Genomic DNA, 15,787 nt, shown 5'->3' on the forward strand with positions numbered 1-15,787 from the left:
GATGCCAGGTACCTCCAGCCGCCCTCTCCACTTGCCTCAGGCTCTGTCTTTGGGAATATGTCTCTTCTAGTCAGCCAGAAAGTCCTCCTCCATCCCTCCTAGGAGGATAATCTCTCTTAAAGGAAAATTCCAGTCCATGTAGAGAAAAATCTATTGATTCTCATGCTAGCACATCCTTAGAGGATAGTCTCTATTTCTCATAACCCAGGATATTTATTCTTTCCAAATATTTTTTGTTTCCTCTAATAGCTGAGTGATATCTTCTGTCTTTGCTGTGTTTTGGGTGTACATTTTGGAAATTCTGGGAATCTGGGCTTAGAGGAAGGAAGGAGTCAGCTTCACCTTATATCGAGGGCTGCTTGGGCTTCTCAAAGGTGAGCAGGGCTCAGGAGGGAGGCTGTCAGTGCACGTCCACCCCTACCACAGGTTCGTTGCTCCTGCTCAGATTCCATAGTTTTAAAATACTTTATTTTTTCCATAATACTGTCATTACAAAAAAATACAAAAAAACTACTATAAAAACATTCAGGGGCTTGTCAAAGTGAGAAAGCCTAAAAACCCCACCCCAGAACATGGCTGAAGCAGTCTTACCCTAGCTCCTTCACTATTTGATCTTTACACAATTATGGGAGTGAGGTGGGGTCACACAGGCGTCAGAGGGCTAGAAATTCCCCCGCAGCCTTCATGAAGGGTAAGAAATAAGTAGCTTCATATATCACAGAAATGGGATTTGGGAGTTTAGGGGTGGCTAGGCCCTGAGTTCAGAGGTGTGGAGAGAAACCTGTGACCCTGAATCTCTTGGTGGGGAATAGCTGCCACCTGACCCAAAGCCCTTTCCCTTCCTGATGAAGGCTAGGAGACAGACCCTGCCCTCCACCTCTTAGACTTAATACAGCAGCCCCCGCCCCTTCCTCCACCCTTGCACACTCTTAAGAGCAGCAGGGAGGACAGTACTTCCAGCTCTGCAGAGTCTGGGCAGGGGAGCTGTCAGGGAGGTTGCTGAGGGCCCCTTCACCTCCCTTTCCCAAATGAAAAGTGTCTCGTGCTCAATGGCCTGGTTCATGGGTTATGGACCTTCCCTTCCTATCTCAACCCTGGAGAGGCACACACAGCTCTAGGTGTGTGCTTTGTGTGCATGAATATGTGTGTGATAGCCTTGGACACTGTGGACTTGGGGGTGGGACTGGGGTGGGAAAGCAGTGTCCTTTTTATCCTCTTCCTCCCCCAGTGGGAGGAAGCTGAAGGGAAGGGAAAGGAGAGGTATTAGCAAAGCTGAGAGGGGAAGGAGGACATGCTATTTACAGGCGTGGACAAGGAATCTCTATATCTTCAAGTAGCACTCAGGTCACTCTCCAGCCACTGGAGTGGGAACTGGATTCAAAGCTTGTGACATGAGAATTAACCCCTGGTCTGGGCTAGCTCTCCCCACCTCCCTCCCACTCCCCCAAGGCAGCCCAGCTCTGAAAGGGGTCAGGGACAGGAACATTTTCCCTGAAAACCAGTGGGTTTTTTTTTGTTTGTTTGTTTTGTTTTTTGCATTTAGAAAGAGTTGCTAGTGTCCAGTGGACATCAAGCTGGGTGCACAATGGGTGGGGTGAGTGTGGGGCTATTGCTGTGGAAGGCTCTGGGCTGGCTGGGGCAGGGCCTAGGAGCATGGTAAGTGCTGCTTAAGGATCTGTCTTGTCTGTGGTGTTAATCTATCTGGGAAGCGAACTTTGAACTCGACAATGAGGTCTCCCCGCTGGGTGGGCACCTTGGGGAAGGGAAGGCCCTCCCCACGGAGTCTCTTCACGGTGCCTGGCTTGATGACATCATTGCAGGGCAAAGGGATCACTCGGCCATCAATGGTGGGAATGTTCACGGTACAGCCACACAGTGCCTGGGGAAAATGAGACAGAAAGTGAGGAAAAGGTAGGGTAGAGTGGTTGGGAAGGGAAGAAAAGAGAGAGTGGGGAAAGAATGTCTCTGTCACCTCCACCCCCCACCCGATAAAACCACACACAATCCGATCCAGGCCCCACCTCCTTGAGGCTGATCAGGGCACTGTAGAGCACGTTGGTGCCATCTCGGCGGAAGTGTGCGTGGGGCTTGTCTTTGAGCACGAAGACGATGTCAGCGGGGATGTTGTCAGGTGTGGCATCGCCCTCTTTGGGGAAGGTGATCTTGGTGCCTTCCTTCCAGCCACGCTTGATGACAATGTGCAGGATCTTGTCCTCGGTGCGCACAGTTCGCCCGTCAGGGTTGAGGCGCCGCCTTGTGATCTTCATGCGTTTGGTGGAGCCGTGGTAGATTTCCTCCAGGGACACCCTCAGCTCATGCACCACAGGTGGGTCCTGCACCTTGCGCCGAGAGTACAGTGGTTCTGGGGCTCGCCTTGGACCCCTACTCAGCCCATTGAACCCAAAGCGGCCAAAGGAGCCAAATGGGTCCTCATCTTCATCCACGTCCATGTCATCTGGGTCAAAGCCACTGAAGGGACGAGTGGAGCGAGTGCTGGCAAAGAAGATATCGAAGGGGTTGGAGCCGCCAAAGAAGGAGGCAAATGTGGCGTGGGGGTCCCCATGAAAGGTGTAGTGAAAGGAGCCACTGGAGCCCCCTGATGAACCGCCGCCGCTCTTCAGGCCTGGAGGGAGGAGAAGTTAGGGGCAGTATGGCTGGTCTCTGCCCCACCCCACTCTCCTCCCCCTGCCCTCTAGCTCCTAGTTCATGGGCCTGGAGGAAGAAGCAAGCTTTAACTCCCACAGAGAGGGCTGGCCTAATAGAGTAAGAAAAATCTCTGGCAAGATTTCTACTCTTAATTATATGTTTAATAATAAGGCACATCTTGAGGTTCAAAGAGGCTGAAAAGCTAAGACTAGAAGACTGGTAAGATGTGACTTCCAGTACTGTAAACTCTTCCATGTACCTGTGACCCAAAGATGTCTCACAGAGCCTTGAATGACTGGCCTGGGGTCACATTACAAGTCATACCTGGCTCCCGTATCTTTGCTTATCTCCAAAGACAGGGAAAGAGGCAATCAGACAGAATTTGACCATACAGAGGGGCTGTAAGTGACCTGTCCCAAATAAGGTGGCAATACAGTCCAGGAGGAAGTCCACTCTCACTTTACTTCTTTTTTTTTGTTTGTTTGTTTTTTGCAGTATGTGGGCCTCTCACTGTTGTGGCCTCTCTCGTTGTGGAGCACAGGCTCCGGACGCACAGGCTCAGCGGCCATGGCTCATGGGCCCAGCCGCTCCGCGGCATGTGGGATCTTCCCGGACCAGGGCACAAACCTGTGTCCCCTGCATCGGCAGGTGGACTCTCAACCACTGCGCCACCAGGGAAGCCCCCACTCTCACTCTACTTCTAGCATGGTTTCCTCTTTCTCTGACTCATGCCCAAATGGGAAATGAGGAGGGCCCCCAAAAAGCAGGAAAGATCATTAGCTTGGAGAAGAGGAGCTATTTCTCTACAAAAAGTTTTCAAATTCTTTGTTCCCACACTCAGGGTTCACAGTGTTGCACAGCTCCAGGGGTTGCCATTCACACATTGGACAGACATAGATTGCAATGGGAAGGGAGCTCCTTGGAGTTGTACAACACCAAGCCTTATACCCCATATCTAATGTCAGAGCAGCCAAAAAGGATGAGTGAGCTGGCACACTGCAGGTGGTGACCCCAGCTACTCTCTCTCAAGTCAGGTTCTGTCTAACGGGCTCAGATTTGTGGGGGCAGTCTTCAAGGGGGATGGTAGTGGTGGTGATTGGAGTAGTTGGGGGGCTTGTGTGGGAAGGAGGGAGGAAGGGGATTAACACTGAGAAATGATCTAGAATATATAGACTTAGGGGTGGGGCCCAGGCTTGGGGAAGGGACTTTTCTCTTTGAGGGCTTTATCTAGAATTTCATTGGCTGTGGAAGCCTGAGCCTAAATTAGCCTCTTACTTCCTGGGACCACAAGAGGAGATTTGGGTTTCATTAGAGAGGCCAAGTGGCAAGCAATTCAGTGACTTGTGACAGCTGCCTCTTCACCCTTCCCCTAAGACTCAAGGTCTGTTCTTTCCTTTTATTGAGGGTCTGATTACCAGGTGAGTTCAAGAAGCTTGGCAGAGCTCAGTGAGAGAGGGAAGTTGGACTGATGATGACAGGAGGGGGTGACTTCTCTGCAAGGATTCCTGCTGTACCACTACCACCCCCCATTCAAGCTGGGAACAACTTGTCCCCAGGGAGGGCTGCACACAGAGTCTATGTGCACAACTGTTCTAGCTGGCTACTGGGGAAGGGGCAGGGCAGACAGAAATACAACCCACATTTCCAAGGCTGCTTCTCCCTTCCCAGGCCCTGGATGTCTCCTTAAGGTTGTGCTGCATCCTCAGGAGCCCTCCTGGGATGTAGATCTCCATTAGAACTGGTGCCTGGACCTAGGGCATGAGCTTTGCCCTTTGCTTAGGTTTGGTCACGCAGAAAGCGGAGGTCTCCCAGCTCCTACCTTCTTCCTAATCAAAGGTGAGGCCGAGCAGAGGAATGAGTGCAATTCCTAGACAGGTCACATGGTGGCATGGTATCTGTACTGCTTCCCTCTTCCCCACCACTACCCCTCCCATCCCTCTACCCCAGAGAGAAACATTTCTTAGCTGAGAGAATATTGGGGATTCCAGAAGATGCCTGGTGAATCTGGGAATTGGCAAGTCTAGTAGGTGAGGAGGGAAAAACGGAAGGAACTAGTGGCATGGAGAATAAGAAGAGGGGGTTGGGAGGACTGGGGTGTACAGAGGACAGAGCCATGGAACATAAAGCAAGGAGGAGGAAAGGAAAAGAACATTCTTTTGAGCACCTGCTTTGTATCAGGTACAGTATATATCATTAGCCCATCTAATTTTGAGACTAGAACAGGGGAAGTGAGGAGGAGAATGTGGAAGAAAGGTGGATGCCACTGGGGAGGAAGGACAGTTCCTCCTGGAAAGGAGAGTCCTCAGCTGTGACAATGTCTCTTAATATAGCCTGACAGGTGCTTGTGGCTGGCGGGTGGCAGGCGGCCCTGAGGGGCAGGCCCAGAATTAGCAGCTACATCATGCCCGTGGGATGTGCTGGGAGGAGCCGCCCTCTCAGAGGCTTTATTTGGACCTTTCCTGACACCCTGTGCGTGGCCACCAGCTACCCCAGGAGGGGGCAAGGTGCCAGCAGCAGTTCCCCTTCCACTCTTGCTTGGATGCCTGCCACTTCCTCAGGGAGTCGAAACTCTACCTCTGTTCTGCTGGCCTGAAGTGGGCAGGAAGGGGGCAGGGAAGGGGACAACCATCTCTAGCTCAGAGCTCCAGTGGTTAATTCCCCGGCTGCTTAAGGGCCAAACTTTTCTGCTGATGACTGTAAATGCGCTGTCCTCAGAGAGCCACACACTCCCTTTCCTAACCTTCCCCATCAGCCAATGAAGAAGCGGGGACTTCAGGCAGGACTAATAAGGCTGGGAGGGAAAGAAGGGTGGGGAAGGCCTCTGGCTCTAGCTTTTCTAAGGCCTTAACTTGAGGAGGGAGAGGGGCAGAGAGAGGCGGGGAGAGCTGTGGTGAGCTGAGGCTGGGTAGTGGGTGGTCTCTTCTTTCCTCTGGATGTCAGTGCTGGGAACACTTGCCTCCCTCACCTCCTTCTCAGTCTCCAGTTCCCTGCTTTGAGAACTGGGTCACCCAGGACCCCAGACAAGGACAGGTGTCCAGTATCAGGCTGGAGCACTGCCCTCTTACCTTCCTCCCCATACTGGTCATACAGGCCCCGTTTCTTAGGGTCACTCAGCACATCATAGGCCTCTGCGATCTCCTTAAACTTCTCCTCAGCGTTGGGTTCTTTGTTCTTATCTGGGTGGTACTTCAAGGCCATCTTCCGATAGGCTTTCTTGATCTCATCCTCATTGGCTCCCGACGGGATCCCAAGAATCTTGTAGTAATCCTTTCCCATCACAGCCACTGGACCGGCACTGGTGTCCTTGTTTCTGAAAGAAACCAGGGCCGATCCTTGATGCCTCTGTTCCCTTCTACCCCGGTCCTGTTCCTGATGATCCTGCAACCCCTAAATGACTCACTGTGTAACTTTCAGCAGGTCATGCCTGTTCTGTGGGCCTCTGTCTCCCCATCAGTAAAATGAAGGGGTTGGATTAGATGATCTCTTCCAGCTCTGACATTCTAGGATTCTGTGATTCTTTCCTTAGCTCCTGGGTTTTCCCAACAGGAAGCTGGGGGCTGTGGCCCACTTTTTGGGGCTATTCTAAGGCCCAGGTCCTTGGGCCAGACTGAGGACTCCCACGAGCCCTGCTGAGTGAGGTGGCACCATGGACTGACAGACCCACGCACAGAAGCTGGTGAAGATCAGCGTACTGGGTGAGGTCACCTGAGCATCGTGGTCTCCTATGCCATGCTTCAGGCATAGTGCCCAGGCTAAGAGCAGCTGGGGCAGTGGCCCAGGGCTGGGAACAGGCCTGGGTCTTCAGCCAGCTGCCTTGGCCAGCCAGGCTGAGTCAGGGTGTGTGTACCTGAATTCCTCTCAGCCACTGGAGACCCCAGGCCTCCCTGCCCCCGCTCCCCAGACTGTGCTAAGCCTCACGTGTGATTCAGATTAGAGGATGACTCACAGCCTTTGGTTACTGCTGTTTCTAACCCTCTCATTAGCGGGGCGGGGTGACACCGTCCTTCCCCCAACCAGGGCAACAGTTCCCTTTAGTCATTTCCCGGTGTCTACACACAAAACTGTGTGTGAAGACATGTCTGTGCCACCTAAGCATCAGTGTTAGTGAACAAAAGCATCCTGGAGGTAGGGCTTTTAAACCTTAGTTGTTAGGAGACAATTGGGCACTAACCATCAGTTCCTTAGTACCTTCTCTACCAGTCCCTCCCTCTTACCTGCCTCATGGTTTAGCATCTGGCCCAGTGCCAGGTCCACACTCCTCTGATAGGCCCTGACTTGCTGGGTGCAGGGCCATTTGTTATTTATATGAGGGAGAAACACAGGACTCTCATTCTTTCACTCTAATCTCCCTCCATCAATGTCTCTGTGGTGGATAGAGGGAAAGGCACTTTCCTGTAGCTAGAGCTAGTAGGGGGAATGGCCAGAAGCCATTCTCTAACCCATCTGAGACTTGGCCAACCCCTGCCAAAGCCCAGAGAACCGGAGTCTTTCTAGCAATGTCATGGGCTGGCAGCCACAGCTAAGGCCTGCCTTTTCTGCCTCTGACTGCTTCAGAGAGATTACAGGGTGTCCTGGCAGGAGTGAGGGCTGTAATGGGTTAGGGGAGGCCTCAAGGCCCCAGGTAGACAGGGACAACAGCCCTAACTCCTGCCCCCACAGGGCCTGTTACAGGTGGCTGGGTTGACTCATGGTTCTGGGAGTCACCTCACTCTGACGAAGAGAAGGCTCCATTAGGGCGGGCACTCCCCCTTTTCCCCTACCAGCATGTCATGCCTGGTGGGGGAGCCTGTGGCTGGGGAGGCAGAGAAGAAAGGGCATCTGGGGGAGGGCAGCCATTTTCGGAAGCAGCAGTAAAAGCTGTCTGAGAGGGAGTTGGGGGTGGTCTGCTGCCATCTCTGCCTCAGCCCACACCTTCTTTCCCCCGAAACTGGGAAGGAACCCTAGCACACCAAGAGGGTGCCCCCAGAGAACTGTAGCAGCTTTTAGGCTGAGGGCGAGTGGAATGCCTTGCCAGTGCTTTCAACCCTCCCCTCACTGTCCCTGCATTACCTCTTCATCCGGCCAGTTTCCTCCCTTGCACCCCTGTGCTAGCTGTTCTAGACCTCTAATTGTTTTGCCTCCACAGACATAGGGCAAGCTCTTTCAGGAGTTGCCTTTTTTCCTCCTTCTTTCCTCCCTCCCTCCCCTACCCACAAGCCACGTGTTGGAATGACAAAGGAGCCCCATGGCATGGCACTGCCTTTGATGGAGAGAATGAAGAGGATGTTAATGTAGAGGCAGGACTAAAAAATAAGAAATGGCAAGGGGGACTGGTACAGGGAGGGGGGATGGTTGATACAGAAAATGAAGTACTGATGGAGGGGGATGAAGGATGACAAATGGAAATGTCTGAAGTGGCAAATGGGTTACCAATGGGATGTAGAGAGTTGAAATACTAGAGGAGGTGTTTGTGGAAAACGGATGCCTGAAGGGTTTGGTATAAGATGAATGACAAGGGGTGCAGTTCATTCAAATGTAAGGGTGGGACAGAAGGGGGGTTCTTATACGTAACTGGGGATGAGACGAGGATGAGATGGAGGAAGCGGGTAGGCAATGGAGGGGGATATGACATGGAGAATTTGACTCGGTATGGGTATGAGTGCCCTTCTCCAGAGGGACTTACCGAAACTTTACAAACCCATTCAGCGTCCACGCTCGAAGTTTTAAGGGCTCCAGCTGAATTTTAAACATCAAGCTGGCTAAGAAGTCTTCTCCCCAGAAGTGTGGGAAGCTCCGGAAAGCGCCTCGGGCCTGTAGTGGGGGTGCTGCTGGGGATGGGCAGGAGAGCACTGTGCGCTTAAACATGCCCAGCCCAGCCCCTCACCTCTGATCGCTCCACTGGAGCCTGCTTGGAGAGCTGCAGCTCTGGAAGCCGCCTCCTCAGGTTTTCAGAGGCACTTGCCCAGCAAGGCCTGTCCGGTGCAGCAGGAGCTGGACCTGATCCCCAGGTGTGGAGAGTGAAGGAATAGGGTCCAGCGGTCACCTGCTCTCAGATGCAGCGATGTCTGGCTGATTGTGAATGGCTGTATGGCTGTGTGAGAGTAAGGCTGGCAGTGCGAAGAGTGTGTGCTTGTGAGTGGCAGCGTGTACCTCTGACAGGTGTGATTGTCTGTGAGGGCCTGAGAGGCAGCGTGTTCTTCTCGCCTCTCTCCCCGGGGAGGACCAGACCCCAATCCCCAAGAATCTACTCAATGAAGTCACTGACAGGGAGTCTCCTCCCTCGCAGATGGGCGGGGCGGGGCGGGGCAGAGCTCGGCTGGGACAAAAGGCGCGGCGAGGAGAGGAGGGGAGGAGAGGGGAGGGGGCTCCGGCGGGGGAGGGTGGTCGGTGATGTCACCGGCGCTGGCTGACTGGGCTGGCTCAGAAACGCCGCCCCGGAACCCAGTGCGACCCGGCCCGACCCTCCCCCGGCTTAGAGGAGGGCTGCCCCCTGTAAGAGGGTCGCGGACATCGAGCACCTTGCAGACCCTGAACCTCCAAACCCCCGCGGTGGAAGAGCCGAAGGGCCCTCAGTGTCCCGACATCCCGACACCAGGACCCCTGGCTTCGCGACGCGCGACGCCCCCCTCCCGGGACCCTCGAGTCCTGGCTCGGCGCCCTCACCAGTGAGGAGCTGCGGGCGCCGCCGCGGTCCGTCAGACAGCCGCTGCCCCCTCCCCCGGCTCTGGCTCCGCCGCCTCCACTCGGGACAGGAGTCGCCCGCCCGCCGGCGGCGGCCAGCGGGCCCGGGAACCCGCCCCCACAGCTCCGCCTCCGCGCTGCCCATTGCGCCGTCTGCCCGTCACTCAGCTCAGCCTCTGCTGTAATTGGACAGCTTTCAACGAGTGGCTCTGTGGTAGCCGCCCATTCTCCGCCCCTGTCACCCGGCCACACGCGCACACATTCCGGGCCGTGATTGGTGTGGGTCTGATTGGTGCACTTTGGGATCAATCAACCACACCTCTTCGCTATCTCGTCGTGTCATTGGTAAAAGGAACAGAGGGCGGCAACTCCACGCGCCCTTTGATTTTATTGGTTGGTCTGTGGGGCTCAGACCCCAGTCGGGGGACAACTATTTTAGTCCAATCTCCGGTTTGAGAACGTGGGACGTACTGGCCACTGCCCGAATCCCGGGAGAACCTTCTGGAACCCGTGCAACGTCAAAGGCAGCCTTAAAGGAAAACTGCGCCCACCAGTTGGCGGTGACTCTGGGCATTCTTTCCTGTCTTCATTTAGGAGGGTAGGGGAGAGAACAGTGCACTCTGGGAGGTGTGGTCCCTGGACCGGGGTGAAAAGGTTACCATTCTTACCTGTCTTCCATTGAACCGTGAACTGTCCTAGCCCTGACCTGATTTAGCGTTACCTTACCGTGACCCGGAGTTGACCTGATATGACCTAACTGAATCTCAAAACAGACCCCGGTAGATGAGCATAGTTTAAGTACCCTTCTGCCCTCTCCTTTGTAACCTAGCAGTTCTCCACGGTTTTAGCACCTCCAAGATTCCCTTTATGAGTCCCCTTTTCATCCTCTGTATAATCCCCTCATCCCTGCTCCCTCATGAGCAGCCCCTTCTCAACAATCCCCACAATCCTCATTAAAGTTCTCCCTATAATCTTTCGTCCTACTTCCCTTTTGAGTTCCCACATTTTATCCCCCTTTTACTCCCCCCCATTCCTGGCCCCATATGATCTCCTGTCTTTCCCCCATGATCTTCTGTCTTATCCTATTCTTAATCCTTATCTACTCCCATGTGCTCCCCTATCCTAGCCCCCTGCCCCTTAACCCTTCGTCTCAGCTCCACATGATCTCCTTTCTTAACACCCTCAGAATCTCCCATTTCAGTACCCCCACCCCCACCCCCATTAATTCTCAGCCCCAGTGTCCCCGATGTTCAGAGCAGGCAGGGCTGCGTAGGCGGTTGCCAGCGGAAGCCGACGCTTGAGCAGACACGGTGCCTGGCGCCCACGTCACTGTCTCCCAGGCCCATCTGTGCTAGAGGGAGCGGGGGTAGGGAGGGGGTAATCCAGGGGTGAAGAGGGGGAAGGAGTTCTTGGGGGTTTTGAGGACAAAGGAAGGGCCAGAGCAGAAGCTCTCACTTCTCTTTCCTTGCAGTTTCCCTGAGGCAATGTATGGACACCCATGAGGTCATGCAAACTAGACAGAGCTGGAAACAGGCTTGGAGAGCATCAATACCTAGGCCACAGAGCAGAACAGGAGAGCTGTCTAGGGATCCTGAGGTTAAGTCTGCCTATTCTCCACTATATGCCTTCTTTCTGGTTATCACGATGGGGATCCCAGGTATAAAGGGGTGTGAGGTGTGAGGCAAGGAAAGGAAATGTGGTAAGAGGAGGCAGGGTGATGGGGATAAGGAGAGGAGGGAGGGAAGATGGGGTAAGGGAGATGGGGAGGGGAGGAGTGGTGAGGGGAGGGAGGGGGGAGAGGAGAGAGGGAAGATGGGGTAAGGGAGTGGAGGGAGAGGAGATGGGGTGAGGGGGATAGGGAGGGGAGGGAGGGGAGATGGGATGAGTAGCAAAAGGATGGGACAGAGAGATGAGGTGAGAAGAAATGAGGAAGGGAGGGGAGGTGGGGTGATGAGGGAATGGAATAGTGTGACATGGAGATGGGAAAGGGAGGGTGAGGGGGCCCAGGAATGGTACTGGCTCCTTATATCTGAGGGCTCTCACTCCCCCACCTCCAGATTCACGGGGGCCTGGGCTGTGGGCGGCTCTGCTTCTTCCTATGCCAGGTTTGTCTATTTTACCTCCTCCAGCCTTGCCTGTGCCAACACGGAGGCAGAGTTTAGTCACCGGCCTTTACCTGGTCCCTGCTAATGCTGAAGTGTAGGCTTAGACCTTCAAGGGTGCAGGGCTGTGCCTTCAGGTATTGGTGGCACAGATTCCGTTGTTTGCTGAGTTTTCCGTTGCTGTCCTGTGTCCCATTGCCCTGGGTATCAGGAATGTGTGAGAGGAACCAGGGGTGCCTCAGGGTGTGGCATAGGGTATGAGAATGTAGGCTCTGAAGGCAGACTGTTGACCTTGTGGTTACTTGCCACATTGGTGCCTCATTTCCTCCTCTGTAAAATGGGGACAGCAGTACCTCATAGGGTCGTTGAGAGGGTTAATTAAGGTAACACATGTAATGCACTTAGTTCTGAGCTCGGCCTGTAGTTAGCGCTCAAGAAAGTTAACTTATGCTGTATGTTCACAGATATCTCGGTATATGAGTGCATCTGTAAATGTTTGAGCCTGGGAATTATTTGTCTTGTTGTATCTATCATGCAATTTGTAAGTGAGTGTATCTGTGTAATTATTTTTGTGCGGTTGTGTGCCTGATTCTGTTATTTGCTGTAGGTATGTGATTAAATGACTAAGTAGGCCTGTGTCTACATGACAAAGAGTGGATGAAGTGTGGCTTCATGGCTGTTGATATGCTGATACCATGTCTGCCGGTGTATGCATGCATCTGTGATCATGTCAGTTCCAAACACCCCCACTCACCCTCCCTCCCTCTGGAGATGTCACAACCCTAGATGTCCCTCATTTCCTCACCCTGAGGGAACCAGAACTCGGGGGCAGGGGCGGGGGTGGGTGCCAGTGAGGAGGTGTTTAGACAGGAGCACATGTTCCCTCCCAGACTGTGTATGGGAGGGGGAGCCCTATCTTGCACGTATCCTGAAGCCTCCACAGGAAGTGCTCCCCCCCCAACTTGTTCTCAGTTCCCTGTCTTGTCACCATGGCAACAGTTGCCAGGGGCTCCCAGGGTTGCTAAGATCTGGGTGTGGGAGGCTGCCAAGCCTTGTTGCCAGTAGACACAGAGAATCCTGGGGGAAAGGAAGACTACCCCCACAGTGCCGGCTTTCTGCAGTGACAGGACTGGTCCTTGGACCTCTCCTGTCCCCAAATTGTTCCTATAATTTGTATATGGCAGTACTAGGGTTAGTGGGGGGCTTTAACAGGAAGCTGGAACTAGAATACTGAGATTCACATTCTGAGAAGAAAGGGGCACTCTAGCTTGGCTATTTCCATCTTTAAGGTTGGGAGGTCCTTGGAAATTAGTGACTTGCTTATTCTGTCCCCCATCTCTTATACTTCTTCTCTGGCAATATGTCTGCTTGAGTTCTCCAATGGCTGGTGCTTATTATCTACCTGATGTTTCCACCTGGTATAGGAATACTGCATTGACCCCGTTACCCGGGATGCAGACTGACTCCTTCCTGTGGTCAGACTCTTAGCATATCACCTGGATACACACTTCATGCTGACACTTGAGCTCAGAGTTCAGTCCCACAATGAGCCCTAACTTTGGCCTCAGCCTGAGACACTGACCTTGGTGTTAGTCCTAGACCAGAAAGTTCCCTACACCCAGCCTCAGTATAAGCCCTCCTCCTAGACACAGATGAGCCCTAATCTTGATACTGATACTTGAACCATCCACAGATTCAGTTATGATCCTGTACGTTGACTGAACGCTGACCAGTGATCTTACTCCCTGGTACTTGCCTCGGGTCTCCCCGACTGTTCTGAACCTACACTGACTAGTACCCTAAAGGTTCAAATGGGTTTTTTCTTTGGGGTGAGAGGACAGCACTGGGAATGACCAGCAGAGGGCGTGCAACATCAGGTTCTAAAGGCATACTTCCCAGAGCCCACCTGGAAAGGGGATTAATAGCTATATTGGGATCTTGGATCTTTTCTCTCAGGTCAGGACTCAGAGCTGGAAGCACAGCAGTTGGTTTAAGAGGTTGAACTAAAAAAAGGATCCCAACCCAGTGATGCTGATGCTTTGGGGTCACTTGGGTCTGTATAAGCATGGATTTCCCTACAGCTCAGCAGGCCTCAGGGCTGGGGATGCACCAGAAGGTGCTTAACCATTTACTGGCATCGCAGGTCTCAAGAGGACTGGACACCTGGGAAGACATTTCACACCCAACTCCACATTTCTGTCATATGCTCATACAGCTTCACTACCTTCCCTGGTATTCAGTTATCTTTTGGTCCTATTGAGCAGAAATCTGTCTCTCTTCCACCTGTGATCTTAGCTCTGTGCTTGAGGTCACATTGACTTCATTGGTCCCATCTACCAGACATCAGCCATCTGCATCCCTTGAGTCTGCTCCTTGACAGGGTGAACACCTCTCAGGCCTTCACGGGTTCTTCCTCTGCCTTGTATCAATTCCAGCCACTAAGACCATGTTCCCCTGGCTGGGTTTCAGTTTATGATGCCTGGCTCTGGTTAGGTTTTTCCAGGAGTGCTGGTGCAGCATACTAGCCAGCCCGCATCCCTCCTCTGACCCTGAACTTCTTTCCATGTAGCCTCAGGTTACATCAGCTTTTTAGTAGTTCACTCACACCAGGTGAAGACTGCATCCTCTGTTCTCCTTGACCTGCTAAATCACATCTTGCCCGTTTTGTACCTGTTATAATTTTGAAAGGAGTGTTATTATTTATTTATTATTATTTTTAAAGACAAAGATACTTGAAATTAGTGAAATAAAAAACATTTTGGCACTACTTTCTGAGCTTTAGGGCAATCCTTGGGCTTGGAAGTCTCTGTATTTGATGCTTACTTAGATGGGACAAGGAGGGACTCAAGTGCTCACTTCAGCAGCACATATACTAAAACTGGAACATTACAGAGAAGATTAGCATGGCCTCTGCGCAAGGATGACATGCAAATTCATGAAGTGTTCCATGTTTTTGTTTTTGATGAATATTAAAATGTAATAATGTAAAATGAATGTATATATGGATAAATTAGTATATTGCCAAAAAAAAAAAAAAAAAAATGAGGGACTGAAGATCCCCAGCTGGCTTGGCTGTGACTTCAGCACTGTGGACAGAGGCCAATGGAAGTTCCCCCGGCTATGCCTGGGACTGTGGGTGGGTGGAAGATGATACACACACAGCCTTCAGGTGGGGCCAGAAATTCTTGCTGCTCACTCAGTGCCTTACAGTGTACCAAGCTCTTTCCTTTCACCAAACGTATTCTGTCCTCACTCAACTATCTGCCCAGGAAGCAGACAAAATGAACTGTTTTCCAGATTTTTACAGATGAGGAAACTGAAGTTTTGCAAGGCCAAACTCCAAGCAACCCTATGAATGGGATGGGAGAGAGAACACTAATTACTCCATATTTAGCAAATTTAGCAACCACTGCCCTGCTCTGGCTCAAGTGCACTCCTCTTTATCTCTAGGGAAAGTCAGGGTCGGTGGAAGTTTTTGTGGAACTGAGGTTCCAGCCAACCCTGGGAACAAGTGGCAGTTGGTAGCAGGAACAGTGCTGGGAGGCTCTGAAGTTCCAGTCAGGACTGCCCGAATGAGGGTGGGGAAACCTTGCTTGTCATTAAGGTTCACATAGGTCCAGCTTTTATGCCTCTTCCTCTGTCCCAACGCTTGGCTTCACTGAGCCTGGAGATAAGGAAAAGGGATGTGTAGGATGTTATTAAGGTGTTTCTGAGCCTGATGGACCTTCGTGGGAAATTTCCAGGAAGGGTGTGGGAGTCTTTGTGAAGGGGGTGAGTTGTGCAGGTGGTAAGAAATCCTCTGACATGGGCTACAGGTCTGGCTGTGTATGCCTATTCCCTGGGTGTGGAAACAGGAGGTGCTGGACCACACAGCAGCTTTCTTTGAGGTGTACTTTGACAGGCAGCACAATAAAGTAGTTAAGAGCATGGGCACTGAAGCCGGACTACCTGGTTCCCCTGCTTCCTAGCTGTGTGACTGTGGAACCTTGAGAAATTCTCAGCCTCTCGGTTCCTCACTTCCTCATCTGTAATACAAATCACATAGGGTTGTTTTGAAGATTAATTCGTTTATGCAAAGCACTTAGAATTGCCCAGTGCATAGTAAGTGCTCAAAAATGTTAGTAATTACAGTTGGCTGTTGAACAATGTGGGAATTAGGAGTGCCAATGCACCTGCTGCAAAAATCCTCTTGTAGCTTTATAGCTGGGTCTCTGTATCCCTGGTTCCACATCTGTGGATTCAACCAACTGAGGACCGTGTGGTACTGTTGTACCTATTTATTGAAAAAAATCTGCATGTAAGTGGACGCATGCAACTGAATGGCCTCTGGTCCCTCAGGGGTTAACCATATTTGTATTTGGAGCTCCTGTGGTTTTGAG

General features: G+C 52.2%; 1 protein-coding gene and 1 non-coding gene across 2 annotated transcripts; one reads left to right on the forward strand and one right to left on the reverse strand.

Annotated features, from left to right (window-relative positions):
• Positions 1–451: 451 nt before the first annotated feature.
• On the reverse strand, positions 452–9,415 carry DNAJB5 (DnaJ heat shock protein family (Hsp40) member B5). The gene is made up of 4 exons (XM_032636301.1): positions 9,289–9,415; positions 5,712–5,956; positions 2,022–2,623; positions 452–1,879 (listed from the first exon to the last, which is right to left on the reverse strand). Exons 2-4 carry the CDS (start codon positions 5,920–5,922, stop codon positions 1,646–1,648), a joined length of 1,047 nt encoding a protein of 348 aa, XP_032492192.1. The 5' UTR covers positions 5,923–5,956; positions 9,289–9,415; the 3' UTR covers positions 452–1,645.
• Positions 9,416–14,256: 4,841 nt separating this feature from the next.
• Positions 14,257–14,363, forward strand: LOC116756212. Its single transcript, XR_004350581.1, has one exon. It is a non-coding gene; the product is annotated as a U6 spliceosomal RNA (small nuclear RNA).
• The last annotated feature ends 1,424 nt before the right edge of the window (positions 14,364–15,787 follow it).

Source organism: Phocoena sinus, chromosome 6 (assembly GCF_008692025.1).
Source record: "Phocoena sinus isolate mPhoSin1 chromosome 6, mPhoSin1.pri, whole genome shotgun sequence".
In the NCBI taxonomy this organism is placed as follows: domain Eukaryota; kingdom Metazoa; phylum Chordata; class Mammalia; order Artiodactyla; family Phocoenidae; genus Phocoena; species Phocoena sinus.